At 42.2% G+C, this 16,965-nt stretch overlaps 1 protein-coding gene across 1 annotated transcript in view; it reads left to right on the forward strand.

Annotated features, from left to right (window-relative positions):
• LOC147609244 (uncharacterized) overlaps positions 1–11,824 on the forward strand; it is a 31,236-nt gene extending 19,412 nt beyond the window's left edge. The window contains exons 3-5 of the mRNA XM_086787768.1: positions 10,290–10,380; positions 10,495–10,562; positions 11,105–11,824. Of these exons, the coding sequence (XP_086643894.1) occupies positions 10,290–10,380; positions 10,495–10,562; positions 11,105–11,547 (602 nt within the window). The 3' untranslated portion in view covers positions 11,548–11,824. The remainder of the gene's footprint in view (positions 1–10,289; positions 10,381–10,494; positions 10,563–11,104) is intronic.
• The last annotated feature ends 5,141 nt before the right edge of the window (positions 11,825–16,965 follow it).

The raw sequence follows: 16,965 nt of genomic DNA on the forward strand, positions 1-16,965 counted from the left end.
ACCCTATTTCACTTATATTGTGTTTATTGTTGTTATAAATAACCAAACTGTTATAAATAGCCAACACACATGGATTTATTATTAATAATCTTACTCGCCTATATTAGCTTGCTTTCTCCTAATTCTAGGGCTCCCCTAACCTTGCCAGATTAGACCACTAATTAGTATGAAGTACGTAACAGGAGGATACTCTAAGTACATAAAGTCACACAATACATCATGGACTTTTCTATGAAGTTGGAGTACAAGTACAGGCACAGGCACATGGGTACACAGATGCAGATTGGGCTGGAGACATGAGTAGTGGTTGGTAGCTGAGCACCAAGAAGCAACGGATGGTTGCTTTGTTGAGTAGAGAGGCTGAGTATAGGAGTGTAGCTATGGCAACATGTGAGGTAGCTTGGTTACATAAGCTACTTGCACGTATGTGTCATTGACACGCGTGTGAATACAGAAACTATTTGCCAAAACACAGCATACATTCAGCATTCATCACATCATGGACAAATTCCAATACATCTGTCGCAAATATGAAGAACATATACATCCTGTAAACACCAAAAGACAACCTTGCACATGACACAACACTAGGGGCTGAAGTTGGGCCAGCCCCCCCTTGAGGTATCTTTATTACCAACAGAGTATTTTTCTTGTACAAGATGCGGGTGTCCAGGAGGTCATACTCCACCGTTAGCACCAGATTTATCCAAATCAGTGTAATACAAAAAAGAAAAACAGACCCTTGCTCACCAACCCAGGGCAAAGCAGTCAACAACCGCTCTCTTGATTACCTTGGGGTACTTGACAAGCCCACCTGAGTTCCAGTACGTGATCACACCCTCTAGCTCAAAGCTGTCTACACAGCTGTTTGCACAACCAGCTTTGTTTCAAGCTTTCTGGCCACCCGTAGGCTCCGCCAAATCATACATAAGTCCTCCATGTTTTCCGGGAGTGACTTCCTCTCTGTCTTCATGGCTGATTTCAGCCTCAATACTGTCCAAACAGTCCCAGACAGCCCTCTGACCAAATCATTTTAGCAACCTGTATAGGAGGAGGAGAAGGTGTCGACCAGCCCTGTATAAGCTTCCTATGCACTCAGCCAGCCCCAAAACAGCAAGAAAATTGCCCCGTGGAGTCCTGTATGCAAGTTAACCAGCTGTCCAAAGCTTGTAAGCAATTTGACCAGCAGATAGAGAGAGAAAGCAACAATCGACCAGCTCACGAAGTCCTGTAGCAATTGTTTTTGAAGTTGACCAGCCCTATGACACATGTAGAAGCAGTCCACCAGCTCTATGACACTTTTGTATGCTGTCCAACAGATTGTTTTTGAAGTTGACCAGCCCTATGACACATGTAGAAGCAGTCCACCAGCCCTATGACACCTTTGTATGCTGTCCAACAGCCTTGTGCCACCTGTAGATTAAGTCGACCAGCTCTAATAAGCACTAGACTCCCCTACATGCCCTGCAAGTAACCCTGCCTTGTCTAGCACTCTAGAGTTCCCAGAAAAGCAACTCGTGGGCTTCAAAAATATCTCCCGAGCCTCTTTTAGCAACTCGTGGGTTTTAAGCCATATGCCTGGGTGCCCATCAATAATAAATGGCATCGGTACATTATTATAGTCCACTTTGATGTGAACTCACTTATAACTTATAAATTTGTCCGCTCAAATTTTAACGATTTTGAACTAGTAACCATAAACTTTAGTAGCAATACCATGATATTTAAATAGAGTTAAGTGTGCACACTTACCACGTGAAAAACACAAAAAAACACTGCCTTAGTCCCAAATAGGTGTGCACATGTGTCACGGGGTGTCCATGCGTCCCCAATGCCCGCGAACATTCACAGGCAAAATACTAGGCAATGTCTAGGCAACAAAACAAGTCACACATGCAAGTGCATTTCACAGGCAGATGCTTGTGCACAGTAATTTGGATTAAATCTCCCAACTTGCCATCTTGTACACCAAAATAGTCCCGACCATGGACACCACCCATGCAGGATCCAAGCACTCAGCAAAGCAGCTGCCCTTCCATGAGTTCACGAAGGTTACTACTCTTCCATGAGTTCATAAAATCACTCACCACGGTTACCACCCTTCCATGAGTGAATCCATCATGCTCCTGGATACTTCTAAGACGACATCTTGGAGATCCTTACTATATTTTTATTTTGTGAGGGAGAAGGTTCTAGGAGGTGATGTGGATTTGGCTTATGTCAGCACAAAGGATCAAGTGGTTTGACATCTTTAGGAAGGCATTGAGTACAAAGAAGCTACGCAGGTTTAGAAGCTTACTTGGAGTGCAGGGTATGGAGTTGAGCTCAAGAGGGAGTGTTGAGATATCGAGCTCAACTAGTGTGGATATGGATAACACACCAAGATGACACCTCCACACCACTCGCATGGTTGGTGAGATTATGATTGATATGCTGCCAGTGGTTTATAGGCTCTAAATCATCATACAACCACTTTGGTTTACTAGAGTTATGACATAGTTGTAGCGCTAGCTCATATAGTCAGGTTCACACTATAGACCTTGTATGTTTTAGTAGTAGAGTACTTTCCCTTATAGTATGTACTCTTATCTTTATGTTATGATTATAGAGAAGTGAAGAAGAAAAAAGAAAATTTAGCCATCCATCTCTCTATTGTGTGCTTGTCTACTCTTTTGTGTGTGTGTGTGTGTGTGTGTGTGAAGAAGTTTGCTTGTTGCAAGAAGCACAAGGTCGTCCTCTCCCCTACATTCTTCTCATTTGGATCCGCTTACCAATCTTGATTGAGCAGTTGAAAAAAGAAAAACCAAGATACTCGAGATAGGGTCTTGCCAGAACCACTTGCTAAGGTTTCATTGAAGACGGGATAGAGGTCGGTTCTTCCAAATCCATAGGTATCAAGAGAAGGGTCAATCTTGTGGGGGCTATGGTCATGAAAGCCGAAAACCTAGACCTAGTGACTTTGATTGGAGAAGGGTGAGTGTGGGGGCTGTGGCCGTGTCTAACATGCAGCGGAAGTATTCGTAATTAAGGATCCTATTACACAAGTCTCACACCGCCTTCTTTATCCTGAGTTTCGCGAGTTTAGCAATCCACTTTCATCACTTCAAACTTTAAGAGATTGAGAAATTGAGAGAGAGAGAGAGAGATAGAAGTGTACACCAGATTGGGTCCCGAATCACCCACTGAAGGGCCCCCTCCTATTGCTAGGAGTATTTGCTTTATTACTTTGAAGAGAATAACTTTGGACTGACTTTGGACTCTAGATACGCCAAATGCAAGATCTTTGAAAGACCAAGAGTCGGGCTGAACTCTACACGGCTGTAGAAGCACCAATGATGACCAATCTCAAGTCTATGCACTCTTCCCAATGGAATGTAGAAAGGCTACAAATCTGAGGCTGAGATATGGATTGTTTCTAGGTTGTATATGAATGCTGTAAATGAATGAATGCGTGCGTTTTACCTTCACCGGATGGCTATAGCAAAATGATGAAGAGATGAATGCTGAAAACTATCTGTGTGCTGCTGCGTTTAACTGATGGAGGGCTGAAAGCTCAAGCGTTGATGCTCCTATGGCTGTAGGATGAAATGCTACTCCAAAACGCTGAAGACAGATGTGAACTTTGGGCTGTAGACTGAAACACTGATGCGCCTATTACTGAATGTTGAGATAGATGAGATATGAATGCTATTGAAGGCTATTTATATGTACGAGTGCTAGTCAACTGGCAACTAATGCTGGCCGATACAGCATAAAGTGCTACACGACTTGCTACATGGATAAATAAAGTAATGATAGTATTAAATGCTGGAAAAATGCTAAATAAATACTATAAAATATGAAAAAATTACCAGATAATGTTACGAGGCTTTTGCAATGGTCTAGATGGCCTAAATACATATGGGATGAATGCTATGCCAAAATGCACACGTCTTGATGCAAACTCTAAGGCTTCTATGACATCTATATGCATGAATGATTCTCTCCAAGTGGGTTAAGGGACTTGAACTGATTGACTAACTTACTAAGGCTGAGGAATGACCTACGTAGTTCGTGCCTGATATATCCTAGACCGAGGATTACAATGGGGTCACGATGTACGACAAATATCAAATCCTAAAGGGTTCTAATACTGTACAATGTTGCACTGATGATGAGCCATCTTGTCACCATTCACTACAGTGCAAAGTGCATGTGACACTGTGGAAGCCGAAAACCTAGACCATGCCAGAGGCGGCAATGATTGCCTATTCAAAGGCAAGAGGCAAGGTACCCTCTTTGATGGCGATAACCGCACGAGGGATGCTGTGTTGGGAGAAAATCCTCTCCCACAAAGACACGGGAGGGTCTGCCTAGGGGATCTGCCTCTTCCAAGTTAAAACCCGTTACCGAGGAGGGGAACAAACATAAAAGAAAGTTCTCTGCACCTATGGCTAACACGACAAAGGAAAGTCTTCGGACCAACCTTCGAAGAACTCCAGCTCGGCACCAGCGAAGAAGAAACGACTCCTTAGGGCTTTAAAGCTCAAGAAGGAAGGACGTTGTTTTATCTGCGAAGAAAAAGAACACATGCGTAACGAGTGCCCAAAGCAAAAGGGTACCAAGACAAGCAGGACCCAAGCCAAAGGCAGCTAACCAGTTGTCTTTGACAGGTACGTCAATTACTGTACTTTCTCGTCCTAGTACTTGTTCTGATTGTCTGTTCAATTCTAATTATTTGGCTTGCATGATCTTCTCCGAGTTTATGGAGAAGTGAATGGCCATAAGATTTACATTCTTCTAGACCCTGGCAGCTCACACAACTTTGTTAACTACAAACTTGTGCAGAAATTGAGTCTTGATACGACACTCAGCGATCATACCTAGGAGGTACGCCTACCTGTGGGAAGGCAAGTTTGGGATCGCAAGGTGGAGATGCTTCCAATCTAGATTCAGGACTATAAAGATACTCTGGAATGCTATGTAATGCATTTAGAAAATGTAGACTTGTTATTAGGGATTGAGTGGTTTAAGACTCTTCAAGTCCAAATAGATTGGTCTAGTCATATTTTTTCTTTTCAGCATAAGGACACCAAGTATAGTATTTTAGGTGATTGTATTCATCCCTCTCAAGGACCTCTTGTAAATACAACTGATTTTGGAAATATAATGGATTCTTCTTTGTATACCACTTTCCATTGTGTATTGATTCCACTTTCTTTCTTTCTCATCCCTTCCATGGATGTAAATGAATTAAGTGTGTTTGAAAGCAAAGAATTACAGAAGATACTTGATTCATTTCAAGACGTATTTCCTAAGGAACTGCCATCGGGTTTACCACCTGAACGGGCAGTAGATCATCGTATTCACTTGATCCCTGTTGCTCATCCTGTCAGTATTCTACCTTATAGGATGAGCCAAGTTGAGGAAGAGAGTTGGCTAAACAACTCGAAGATTATTTGAGGATGAGCCAGATCCGTCCAAGTAAATCACCTTGGGGTGCACCTGTGTTGCTTAGGAGAAAGAAGGACAATACTTGGAGAATGTGTATAGGTTACAAGAGATTGAACAATCTGACCATTAAGAACCGTTATCCTCTCCCTAGATCAGATGACCTGATTGACCGGTTAGCAGGAGCGAAATATTTCACGAAGATAGATTTACGTACTGGCTATCACCAGATACGTATTCATGAAAGGCATGTCGAAAGAACCGCCTTTCGGACTAGGTATGGCCATTACGAGTTTCTCGTATTACCTTTTGGGTTAACCAATGCTCCAGTCACTTTTCAGCAAACGATGAACGATCTTTTTCGTGAACATTTGGGAAAATTTGTGGTGGTGTTCCTGGATGATATTTTGATATATAGTCGTACTCTTGAGGATCATGTCAGACACCTCACGATTGTCTTATCTATTTTAAGACAGAATCGACTATATGCTAAGTTGAGTAAATGTGAGTTCTTTATGACCGACATCATTTACTTGGGACACAAGATCACTCGAGATGGATTGAGCATTGACTATGACCGAGCTCAGAAGGTTCTGGACTGGCCTATACCACGAACAGTGAAACAACTTCGTTCTTTTCTCGGTTTTGTTGTTTTTCTTCAGAAATCTGTACGGAAGTACTCTCAGCTCACACTACCGATGACCGACTTATTGAAAGGTCGTGGACGTAAGTCACATCAGCCTGTCACTTGGAATAACGATTTGGATATGGCCTTTAGACTTTTGAAAGATAAAGTTAAGGAAGCACCTATCTTAGCATTACCCAATCCTAGTTGGCCTTATGTTCTTGAAACTGATGCCAGTGACTATGCTATCGAGGCTGCTCTATTTCAAGATGGTAGACCGGTTGCTTTTGAAAGTAAAAAGCTAGACGACATTTCAATCTCGTTGGCCAACCCTTGAGAAGGAGCTTTATGCTGTGATTCATGCTCTCAAGGTTTGGAGACATTATTTATATGGCTCCAAGTTTGTCGTATTGACTGATCATCAGTCAATCAAGTATGTGTGTGATGCGGATGATTTGAGAGGAAGGAAAGCTCGTTGGGCGGAGTTAATGCAAGATTTTGATTTTGAGATCCGTTATCGGAAAGGGTCCATGAATAGTATTGCAGATGCGCTTAGTCATGTTAGAGAGGTGAATACTTTGTCGTTCACTGAGATTTCTACTGATTTATTTCAGTCATTAAGAGGGCTTTGCAGGACTGATAGTTATTTTGGTCCATTTTGGTAGAAGATCCAGGACGGGAGCTCATTGATTGACCAAGACTCGATGACTGAGCAGTCTACTATTCAGGCTGCAGGAGGCCAGTGGATGATTCGGAATGGTTTACTATTCCGTAATGACAAAATTTGTGTACCACAGATCCCGGACATTAGGTCCAAGATTCTTAAGGAGTGTCACGACGCCCCTTCTGCTGGACACCCTGGGGTACACAGGACACTATCGTTAGTGAAACACACTTTTTATTAGCCAAAGATGAAAGGGTATGTAGAAGATTATGTTCTCAAGTGTCAAATTTGTCAGGCAAATAAAGCTGAACGCTTTAGACAGGCTGGGTTGTTGCATCCTTTGCAAATCCCAGGTAATAAATGGGAAAGTATTTCCATGGATTTTATTACCGGATTACCAAGAGCACATCAAGGCCACGATTCTATTTGGGTTGTGGTAGATCGCTTGACAAAAATGGCTAGATTTTTACTGACCCGGAAGACTATTACAGCTACGCAATTAGCACGGCAGTTTATCGAGCAATTGTTTAGACTGTATGGGTTACCGTAGGACACAGTCAGTGATATCAGTGATAGGGACTCTTAAGTTTATGAGTGATTTTTGGAAAGTTGTTTTTGAGAAGTTGGAAACAACTTTGAATTTGAGTTCCTCCGATCATCCTCAATCTGATGGCCAGACTGAAAGAGTGAATCAGATTTTGGAGGATATTCTTCGAGCATATATATCCACAAGACAGAGTTCATGGGAGGATTATCTTCCTATGTTAGAATTTGCATATAATAGTACTAAGCATACGAGTACAAGGTTTAGTCCTTTCATGCTTATGTATGGTTTTCAACCTAGATCACTTGTTACAGTAGGATTCTCAGCATGATGCAGCACGTAATTTTTTGCAAGATATGCAGGAAATGTTACAAGTTGCAAAGGAATCTATTAGAAGTCTTCAAGACCGAGACAGGTTTTATTCTAATAGACATCGTTCATCCACAGAGTTCTCTGAAGGAACGATAGTATATTTGCGAGTTCCGAAAGATTCCGAGACTTTGCGGACAGGTCGATCTCCGAAATTATTCCCTAAATAGTGTGGACCATTTCGTATTACACGATGGATTAGTTCAGTTGCATATGAATTGGATTTGCCTTCTCATGTGAAAGTTCATCCTGTATTTCATGTCCTTAGACTTAAGGAAGTACTAGGTGGAACAGATCAGTTAGTTACTCCTCAAGAAATCATAGATGTCGAGGACATGACATTTGTTCCGCACGAACCTGAAAAGATTCTTGGATTTCGTGAAAGAAGATTGTGTAATACGCTTATCACGGAATACAAGATCAAGTGAAAGGATCGTGTTGAGGAGGACGCTACATGGGAGACATTGACTACTCTTCAGAGAGATTACCCTGGCTTTTTAGTGAGCTCAGGAGTGAGCTCTTAGAGGAAGGGGAGTATGTCATGTGAATAGTGTGTATCTACCGTGTGCTACATGCACGCAAGACTAGTTTCGAGGCTTGGGGAAGCTTGGAGCTAGGCAGGCTGATTGACGAGCTGAGTTAGGGATATACTAGCGGACGGGCACCCAAGTATGGACGGACGGGTGTCCGAGTGTGGGCGCCCAATGACCGGCCAAGAGCCTATAAAAGGGTGGCCAAGGTTAGTTATTGGGATATAGAGAGTCTCGCGAGCTTGTGAGAGCTCTATGGTCTTAGAGCCTGGATCTAGTGCAGACGTGCACCTGCTTTATGCAGCCGAGGCCGGCAGCAATCTCGAGGCCCGCGAGGGTAGCTTCGTGGCAGTATGGGACATCGCGAGGAGGAGATTGGTTGGTACATCATCCTAGTTAGCTCAGCTCGTGGCTCGGTGGGGACAGCCAAGACTGTGGGTTCGCCCACAGCTGTCATGGTTGGGAGGTGAGTCAGGCCTGCACCCCCCTTGTTTGTTTGTTCGTTTGTTTGCAGGATTCGAGTCTCGAACCGAGAACGATCACGAGGAGATCCGTGGGGATTTGACACTTCTGGATCCTGTTGCCTTTACACATGCATATATCTGCTACCTCTTCTTATGCTTATCACTGGTGCAGTTACAGAGCTATGCTTTTCTCTCTTGTTGTCATTGATGTGGATTACATGCAATTCAGCTTGGCATTTGGATGCTTGCCTTCAAGGGGGCATTATGCGATGCCTCTTGATTTGATGCAGTTGATGTCCACATGATCTTTGTCATGCATTTCAGGTGATGCGTTTATGCACTACTATGCTCTAGAATTAGCACTATGACATTGGGGCTTCTCTATTTTCCCGTCATATAGTGCTTGCTTTTCCCATTGGCACTGTAGTTCATCTTTGCCATCGTGATCTCTCTTGATCACTCTTACTTTGGAGCATAGTGCAGGGCAGCATTCACAGCTTTATCACCCTGCTTCCAGTTCACACCGTTCACTTGAGGGGGGTTTATTGGTCATTCCCACTCCCGGCTAGTTCAGGTGTGAACACAGCTTACTCACGGGCATTTTTTCCTTGTGACTGGATACAGGTTTTTTCCCTGTGTGAACACACTTATGTGTGTTGGGCACTTTGCCCTAGGCTACTATATGTACTCACTTGTACTTTCATTTCATTATTATTGAGTACATCTTTTCCAGCACTCACGTTTCTTTGTGCTTGAGGTTGTGTGTGTGTGTGTGTGTGTGTATGTGCAGGCTAGCTGCCCTCCTACCCGACATATAGTTCTGGCAATAGCTAGAATATGTTTGGTAGGAGTTTGATTAAAGCCCAGATTCCCTCAGACTTTGATTGCTTGAAGGAGACATAGCTGTGGTGTGTGATAGTTAGGAGTCTCTACGAGGGAGATATGATATTCCCTACGTACAAGGAATTACCATATCCTGAAAAGGGTGGGTATTATGTTATAACTAGTAGATAGTTGTCTCAGCGATTTCAGGTTTCCAATTCCATGAGGAGTTGGAGGATTGAAGGATGGTTTGGCAATATAAAATTCCAAAGAGGGAGGGCCAGGGGGGTTTTTGCATTTTGGCCCCAATGTGGTGTCCTTGGTCAAAATCTCTTTGAGTGTTGCGTAGAATCTTGCTGTGGCCACGCATTAAGTGCTCAATCACTTTAATAGTTAAGTGTGCAAGCCCTTTGCTCCCGTTTAAGTGGGGGGGTGCTCCAAGGTCCCAACGTTAGTGTCCCAGGCTGATACAAATGGAAAAAGTAACGGAAATCTATGAACAAGAAAGAGAAGGGTGCCGGTTTGTGTATTGGGGGTGGAGGGCATGTAGAGTATGAGCATAGGAGTGGGTGCCAAGAGAATGAAAGATTTAAGCAAGAAATGTTTTTATTATTTATTATTTATTATTTATTATTTTTGTTTGGGGGTGGGGGGTGGGTATGGGAGCTCCTGTACCTACCTGGGTGATAGGAAGGACATTTGTTTATTATATCCATGCTGTGCTTGCTGACAAGCTAATTGTTGGAAGAGTTTCATAATCATCCTTTATTTTCTCCATTTCACAGTAGAGTGCTCACTGGCTTTTTCAACTGTCTCGCACTTATTCTTTTTAATTCATCAGAGGATAAGAAAACCAAAAATCTGACTAATGAGGAGCTGCCAGAAGGGGGCTCAGTGGACATTGGCATGAACTCCATGATGGATAATCACAGGCAAGTCATGTCTTTGGTTTTGTAAGAGACTCGGCATTTCAGCAAGAATTTCTGAATTGAGAAATGGGCCTTGTTACACTGTACACTTGGCTTAAAGTTGCTTGTTGGTTGCAGGGATCTGTCTCGATCATTTGGTGCATTGGGTCCACTATCTTTACTCCATCAGTCTTCAGCCTCTAGAGGTAGTGTGACATCTAAAATAGTGCTTGGTATGAGTGCTTCCTTTGCAAATCATTCCGTTTGTCAATGTAAAAGCTAGTACATGGTTTTACTTACTCCTTAGTTAGGATTGGAATGGTGCCACTTGTCCTGTATTTAGGAGATTCCTCTCGGTGGATGCACAATTAGGGAGTCCAGAGGGCTAGGCCAGTGCTTGAGCTGACCGATGTGTGGGCCTAGGGGACGCCTAAGGCGTTTATGGTGAAACAGGCAGTTCTTGAGGTGGCTTATGTGTGAAGAAGGGACGTCCAATGCATTATCTTATCCATTAAGGTTTTTGGGCTTCTCAACTTAATACATAAATTAATGCCTTGGCCGTCTAATGGGCCTGATTTGCCTCCTCAAGCACTGGCCCGGCCCTCTGAATTTCCTAAACGCGCTTTTAGGTGGATCCCGTAAATACAGCACATGTAACGCGATGGAGACATGGATACCCTTGTTAAAATGGGTACATTAGCTCTGTATGGACTAGTATGGTTCACACTTGATGGCACATCTTTTGCAGACCCACAAATTACTGGTGGAGGCTCTAGAGTTAGTAGATGGGACAGGGAGCATGCTGCGACGGGTGCAGAGGATGGACACAATAGAGTTTTTCAAGAAAATTCAGAGAGTGCAGAGACCCGACACAAGAGAGAGCTTCAAGAAAATCTAGAGGGTGCGCTGAAATACATCTACAGCACACGAGAGGAGCTTTCTCAAGTGTTTTTACACCTTACAAAAGCTTCAAATGAGTTGCTATCACTGAATGGAGGAACACCAAATAGAGACTATTCTGCACTTTTGGAGGCGAGGGATTTATTGTTTCGCCCGGTTGTAGCTATGCAAAACCATTGCCCGGGTGCATTATCAAATATTGCTCAGATCTGTCAGATGTTTGGATTCGATGAAGCACTCACAGAGTGTTCTGGAATGCGAAGGGACCCTTGGCTTGTAGGATCTCCTTAAAATTCTTCTCCTAGGATGTTTCTTGCTGACCCTATCTCAGAATCTCCCTTGATCACAAAGTTGGTTTGAAAGTGTCCTAAGCTCTGTACAATGTGCCAATGTTGAGAAGTCATTTAGGACCCATTTTATCACATGGGTCACCTTTCGGAGCTCTATATACACTATGGTTGACTGAATTTGCTTGATGACGCTTGGCCGATCCACTTTTTAGTATATGACTTGAACTTGCTTTTGGCATGTGGATTTGCAAATATAATACTAGTGTACCTGCAACATGATGGATTGGGGGTGTTCTGCATGCAGTTTTTGATGTGAGAAGCCATGTAACAGTTAATTATGATGGTAGGATTGTCGTCTTACAATGGTTGTAATTCATGCAAACAAAACTTCAATGTTCCTATGATGTAAGTGATAGGACTCTCTTTGTTTTCTTTTGTACCATGATGAGATTACATGGACACTATGGTATCACTTTTGGTCTCGTAGACCCACTGGGTCTTTTGAAGACGTTTAATATAACCTTCTTTCTTTCTCTAGTGAGTGTGCATGATCCCTTTTGAGAGCCAGACACCCCAGATATTAGAGGCCTCATCCCTCCACCCTTCAGCTGCAGATTCAGTATATTCTTTGACGATATGTCAAACTCCCATCACAAGAGGGAGATGCTATGGCTGTTTTGTGTTTTATTCTGGAGGAGCATGGTATTATTGTGTCATCATGTAACATCACATAAATACTTTAGCTTATGTAGCGAGTTTCGGACAAATTTTCTTTCTTTTCCATGGCTCATTATTCATCATGGATACATTGTACTAACTTTAAGTCTCATAGACCCTTTGGGTCTTTTGAAGGCGATATTGGCACGACCTCGGCGCTTCAGCTTGTCTATTATGCTGGATCGACCTATGTGAGACATTATGGGATGAGTCTATCTCAGCTGCTTCCCATAGCCTACCATTTTTCCAGTTCCACACTTTTATCAGATATTCCTGGCAGTTGTATCACTAGTTCCTCTTTGGCCACATGTTATAGCTAGTTGTTATTCAGTTTATGCTTTTCATTTTCTACTCGGGACATTTAATTTCCTTGAGTTTTGGATGTATTGGTACTTTAGTCTCATAAGCCACTTTGGCCTCATGTAGACGTTAATATATCTATCTTTCTTTCTCTCTTCCCCACCCCCCACCCACCCAACCCCCCCCCCCCCCCCCCCCCCCCTCCCCAAAAAAAAAAGGTTCATATTGGTAATTTCTTATTCATAGATTTTCAGTTCTTATGGTGCCATGCATTGTACAGACTATACGCAAGATGTTCTATGCGAGTTTGTTACAACTTACAGCCCAGTATGTTTTCATCTAGAAGAGTCTGCATGCTGGCTTAAGAGTGGGATTGACTCTTTCATACCCCCTTCTTCTTCACTCTTCCCATGTCTCCTCCTCCACGATACTGATAAGTCTTGTCTATCAATTCAGTTATGATAATCACTCTTGGCAGCTAGCAGAGAAATTGAGTTGGAACCTAATGCTGTCCTTCTTGGATGGATGGTTTACTTGTCCAATTGCACCAGCTTGACCCCTTACTTGGAAAATCTATTTGGTACAAGCTTTGGAAGACGTGAGATTATCCTTGACATTTTTTTATGCATTCATACTCTGCATGTTTGATGAATGGGAAATGATTTGTGCGCGTGAAATTGTTGTTTGGTGTAGACATTGTGTGGATTTTTTCCTTGGGAATGTCCATGATGCGGGGACTATTGGGAATCCCAAGGTCACTTGTGCTTGGCCTTGTTTGGGACTTTAAAGGTGGTTCCGCATGGGTTTTTGCAGGTGCCCATTGTAAAGCTGAACCTTGTTGAATTCGATTGAGGCATGAATATTGTTATTACTAAGATGTAATGTGCAAGCACTTAGTAACCTGGGTGGACTTAATGTTTAGTGGGTGTCCCTCATTAATGGGTGTGGACACCATAAAAAGGATCACCCACCGTGGGTGGGCAGCCCACGAAGTGTGGAGGGCTACCCACCACTTGCATGCAAAGGTGGTAAGCCCAAGTGAGGAAAATTGACCAGCCCAAGGGGCTTCTCTCTTTTGGTCACCTAGGTCTCTCTCCTCTTTACATTGCACAGGAAGGAGCATTAGGCCACTTAAACTGACAAGAAGGTCCCTTGGAGAAACATGCATCTAGCATTGCTACCAAGGATTGGTTCATTGTCTCTAGTTGCCAACCAGAGCTAATTCAAATTCTTGTCATGATTACATCAAATGGTAAAGTAATTGTGATCTACTAGACCTCAGTAGACCGAGGATAACCCTCCAGCAATAAAAACACACTACCATAAAGCCATGGTCACATGCCTCATCAATTCGACCAGGTCACAAGTCTGTGGACTTCTGAATATCCCTGGAGGAATGCATCTATGTGAGTACCCTTTCCAAAACATCCAGCACAAACTATTATCTTCTCGGAAGATAAAATCTATGAGTAGCCAATTGATCTCAATGAGTCCGGTCCGGTCCTATTCAAGGTCTAATGTGAGCTGAATGATCGTACCTAATGGTCTCACAGTATATAATAATCACTGGTGTGAACATGAATGTATCACCTTTCCAATCCTACATCAAAATTGCATGCAACCACTAAACTATCAAGTCTTTTCCTATCGAATGTATCACCTTTCCAATCCTACATCAAAATTGCATGCAACCACTAAACTATCAAGTCTTTTCCTATCGAAAATATGCACACCCCAAGTTAACTATCCCCAAAGGAGCAAGATATCCTAGGTTGAAAAATAGGTACATTGGGAATCCTACATGAAATAGATTCTAACGTCCCGTACCACCAAAATATGCTTCAAATAGAATGTCCTTCAAATTTAGCAGTAGAGGTGAGATGGTCAATCCCCACTCATGACCCAATCTCGATGCAACTCACCCTCCCTAGATAACATGGTCTAACCTTCTAGGTGAGCGTCACATCAATCTCGCTTGTTTGATAGCCATAAATCCTTATTAATTTCCACAAAGGAACAATGAGTCGATCTCGGTCTTCCCATTTGGAAAAGGGATATGGAGCAGAGAAACCTTATTAACACATTCTAAATACAAGATAGCGCAGCATAAGAAGACTAAGTTTTGTATTCAGATATTTGGTACACTCAATGCCCATCTCCCAGCATGTATCTCACATCGATGTTTGGGACACATTTGAAGAAAATAATAACTATGTAGAAGTAGTCTTTGTCACATTCACAACTTTACTCTTGATCATCAGACCTTTTTGAGGACAAAACTTTTGACGATGACCGAGGATGTAGGTACATCCGGAACCCTACATGCAATAGATCATAGCGTCCCATACCACCAAAATATGCTCCAAATAGAATGTCTTTCAGATCTAGCAGTAGAGGTGAGCCCCCCTCATGACCCAATCTTGATGCAACACACTTTCCCTAGATAACAAGGTGAGCCTCGCACCAATCTCGCTTGTTTGATGGCCAGAAATTCTTACTGATTTCCACAAAGGAATAATGAACCAATCTCACGATATGGAACATAGTAACCTTATTAACACATTCTAAAGAGCATAATGCACCGTAAGAAGACTTAATTTTTGCATTCAGATAACAAGTGAAGCAATCCAACAGAAAAGAGGGAATCACATTCAAGAAAACCAATAACAAACACTATGGAAAGAAAAAACATGCATTATATTAATGAGAATGTGTTCAAGCTTCTTCATCATTCTTCAACATAGATAGGAGTATGGGCCAATAGATGAACTAAGGTTACAATCACAAAAATCTTAAGCAAGATCAATAATTACTAATAAGATTTAAGGAAACAAAATAACAACTATGTAGAAGACGTTTCTATTGCATTCGGAGCTTTATCCTGGGTCTCATCGAACCTTTTACGATGAAGCATCTGCCCTCACGAATGTTCTTAGTTAGGCGGCTTCGATGAATTGGTCGGTGAATTTCGAACGGGCCTCCATGGAGAAAACTTACGTTTATCCTTGGGTCGATATATGGTGGTAGCCTTCAAGGCACTCGAATTAGAACTGGCCATAAAAAAAAACCTTACAAATTGGATGGCTTTCTCCAAAGTCTCATTATATTCCACCTAACTTCTAGCTTATAATCTAGATTGAAGCCACACCCAAAAAAAAAAAAAAAAAAAACCCACACAAAGTGTGAGGTCCATGTGTATAGCATAAGCACCTAGTTCTTTGAATTTCTACACATAAGTGTCATAAGTCAAGTTCTTCATCTCTAACTCAGTGAACTTGGCAATGATGTCAAACTCATCTTCTTGGTGGACAAACCGAGCCTTGCATTTAATGTCTTCACAAGTTTCAAAGTTTCAATGAAGAAAGAAAAGGCTTTGGGTGCTATTTATAGCCTAGGAGTCATTTAGAAAAAAATGCCCCAAAACATTTTTTAATAACTTGCCTTTTTTCCATAAATATAGAAAACATAGCTTACAAATAGATATATGTTTTTTTCCTTGTAATATCATTTAACCTTGGTTTTTCCACTAGGCATCAATTTAACAATGCTTTTTAATGTAAAGACATAAAATTGTTTTTAGATGTTTTTTCCCTCATGCAAATTCACCCAAGCCCTATAAGACCGCAAATGTAGTCCTATATAACTCGCTGTACAATATGCATAGCTCTAATGCTTACACAAGCATAGACACGCTGTACAATATGGCTACCCTATCAACACTTATATATATGCTTGTGCAAATCATGTAGATTGTTGTACCAACAATAACCCTATGCTCAACCCCATGTATGTCTCATCACACTTGTACACAGCCTTAGTCTTGTTGTACGATTGCCATGTCAACAGTAGCCAAAAAATTGCTACATACGAACTGCTATGCGCAACTTGTACAACCTATTGTAGGTTGCCTCTCAGTACTCCCAGGCTAGGGTTTCATGCTTAGCAACCTATACAACCTATTTGCGTGCAACCTCACAGTACTCCTAGGCTAGGGTTTACACAACATCAACATACTTAGCAATTTGAACAACCATTTATATGCATACCTATGCTTGCATATCCAAGCAACATATGCGCACATGCTCTTTACATGTGTACATTATTGGAAATTGGGTGGGGACTAAGTATTGGGAGGTCACCTATCCCAGTTGTGTTCACGTCAATGCGTGCTTAATTTGAGGTTTCCACAAATTGGTCTAGCCATCCAGAACTCAAAACCTTGTGATGGAGGACTTTCGGTCTATCCATTTTGTGGAAATTTCTTAGTGCTACGCTTGGCACCACTTTTCTCAACACTCCCCCATGTTGGTTCAACTTGTCCACTTTTTCTTAACTCAAAGGTTGAACTTGTCCATGCATTCTTAGCTCAGAGGATCAACTTGGCTTCTCTAATGGCCCAGAG

Source organism: Cibotium barometz, chromosome 51 (assembly GCF_041138505.1).
Source record: "Cibotium barometz isolate CiBa-2024 chromosome 51, ASM4113850v1, whole genome shotgun sequence".
Classification (NCBI taxonomy): domain Eukaryota; kingdom Viridiplantae; phylum Streptophyta; class Polypodiopsida; order Cyatheales; family Cibotiaceae; genus Cibotium; species Cibotium barometz.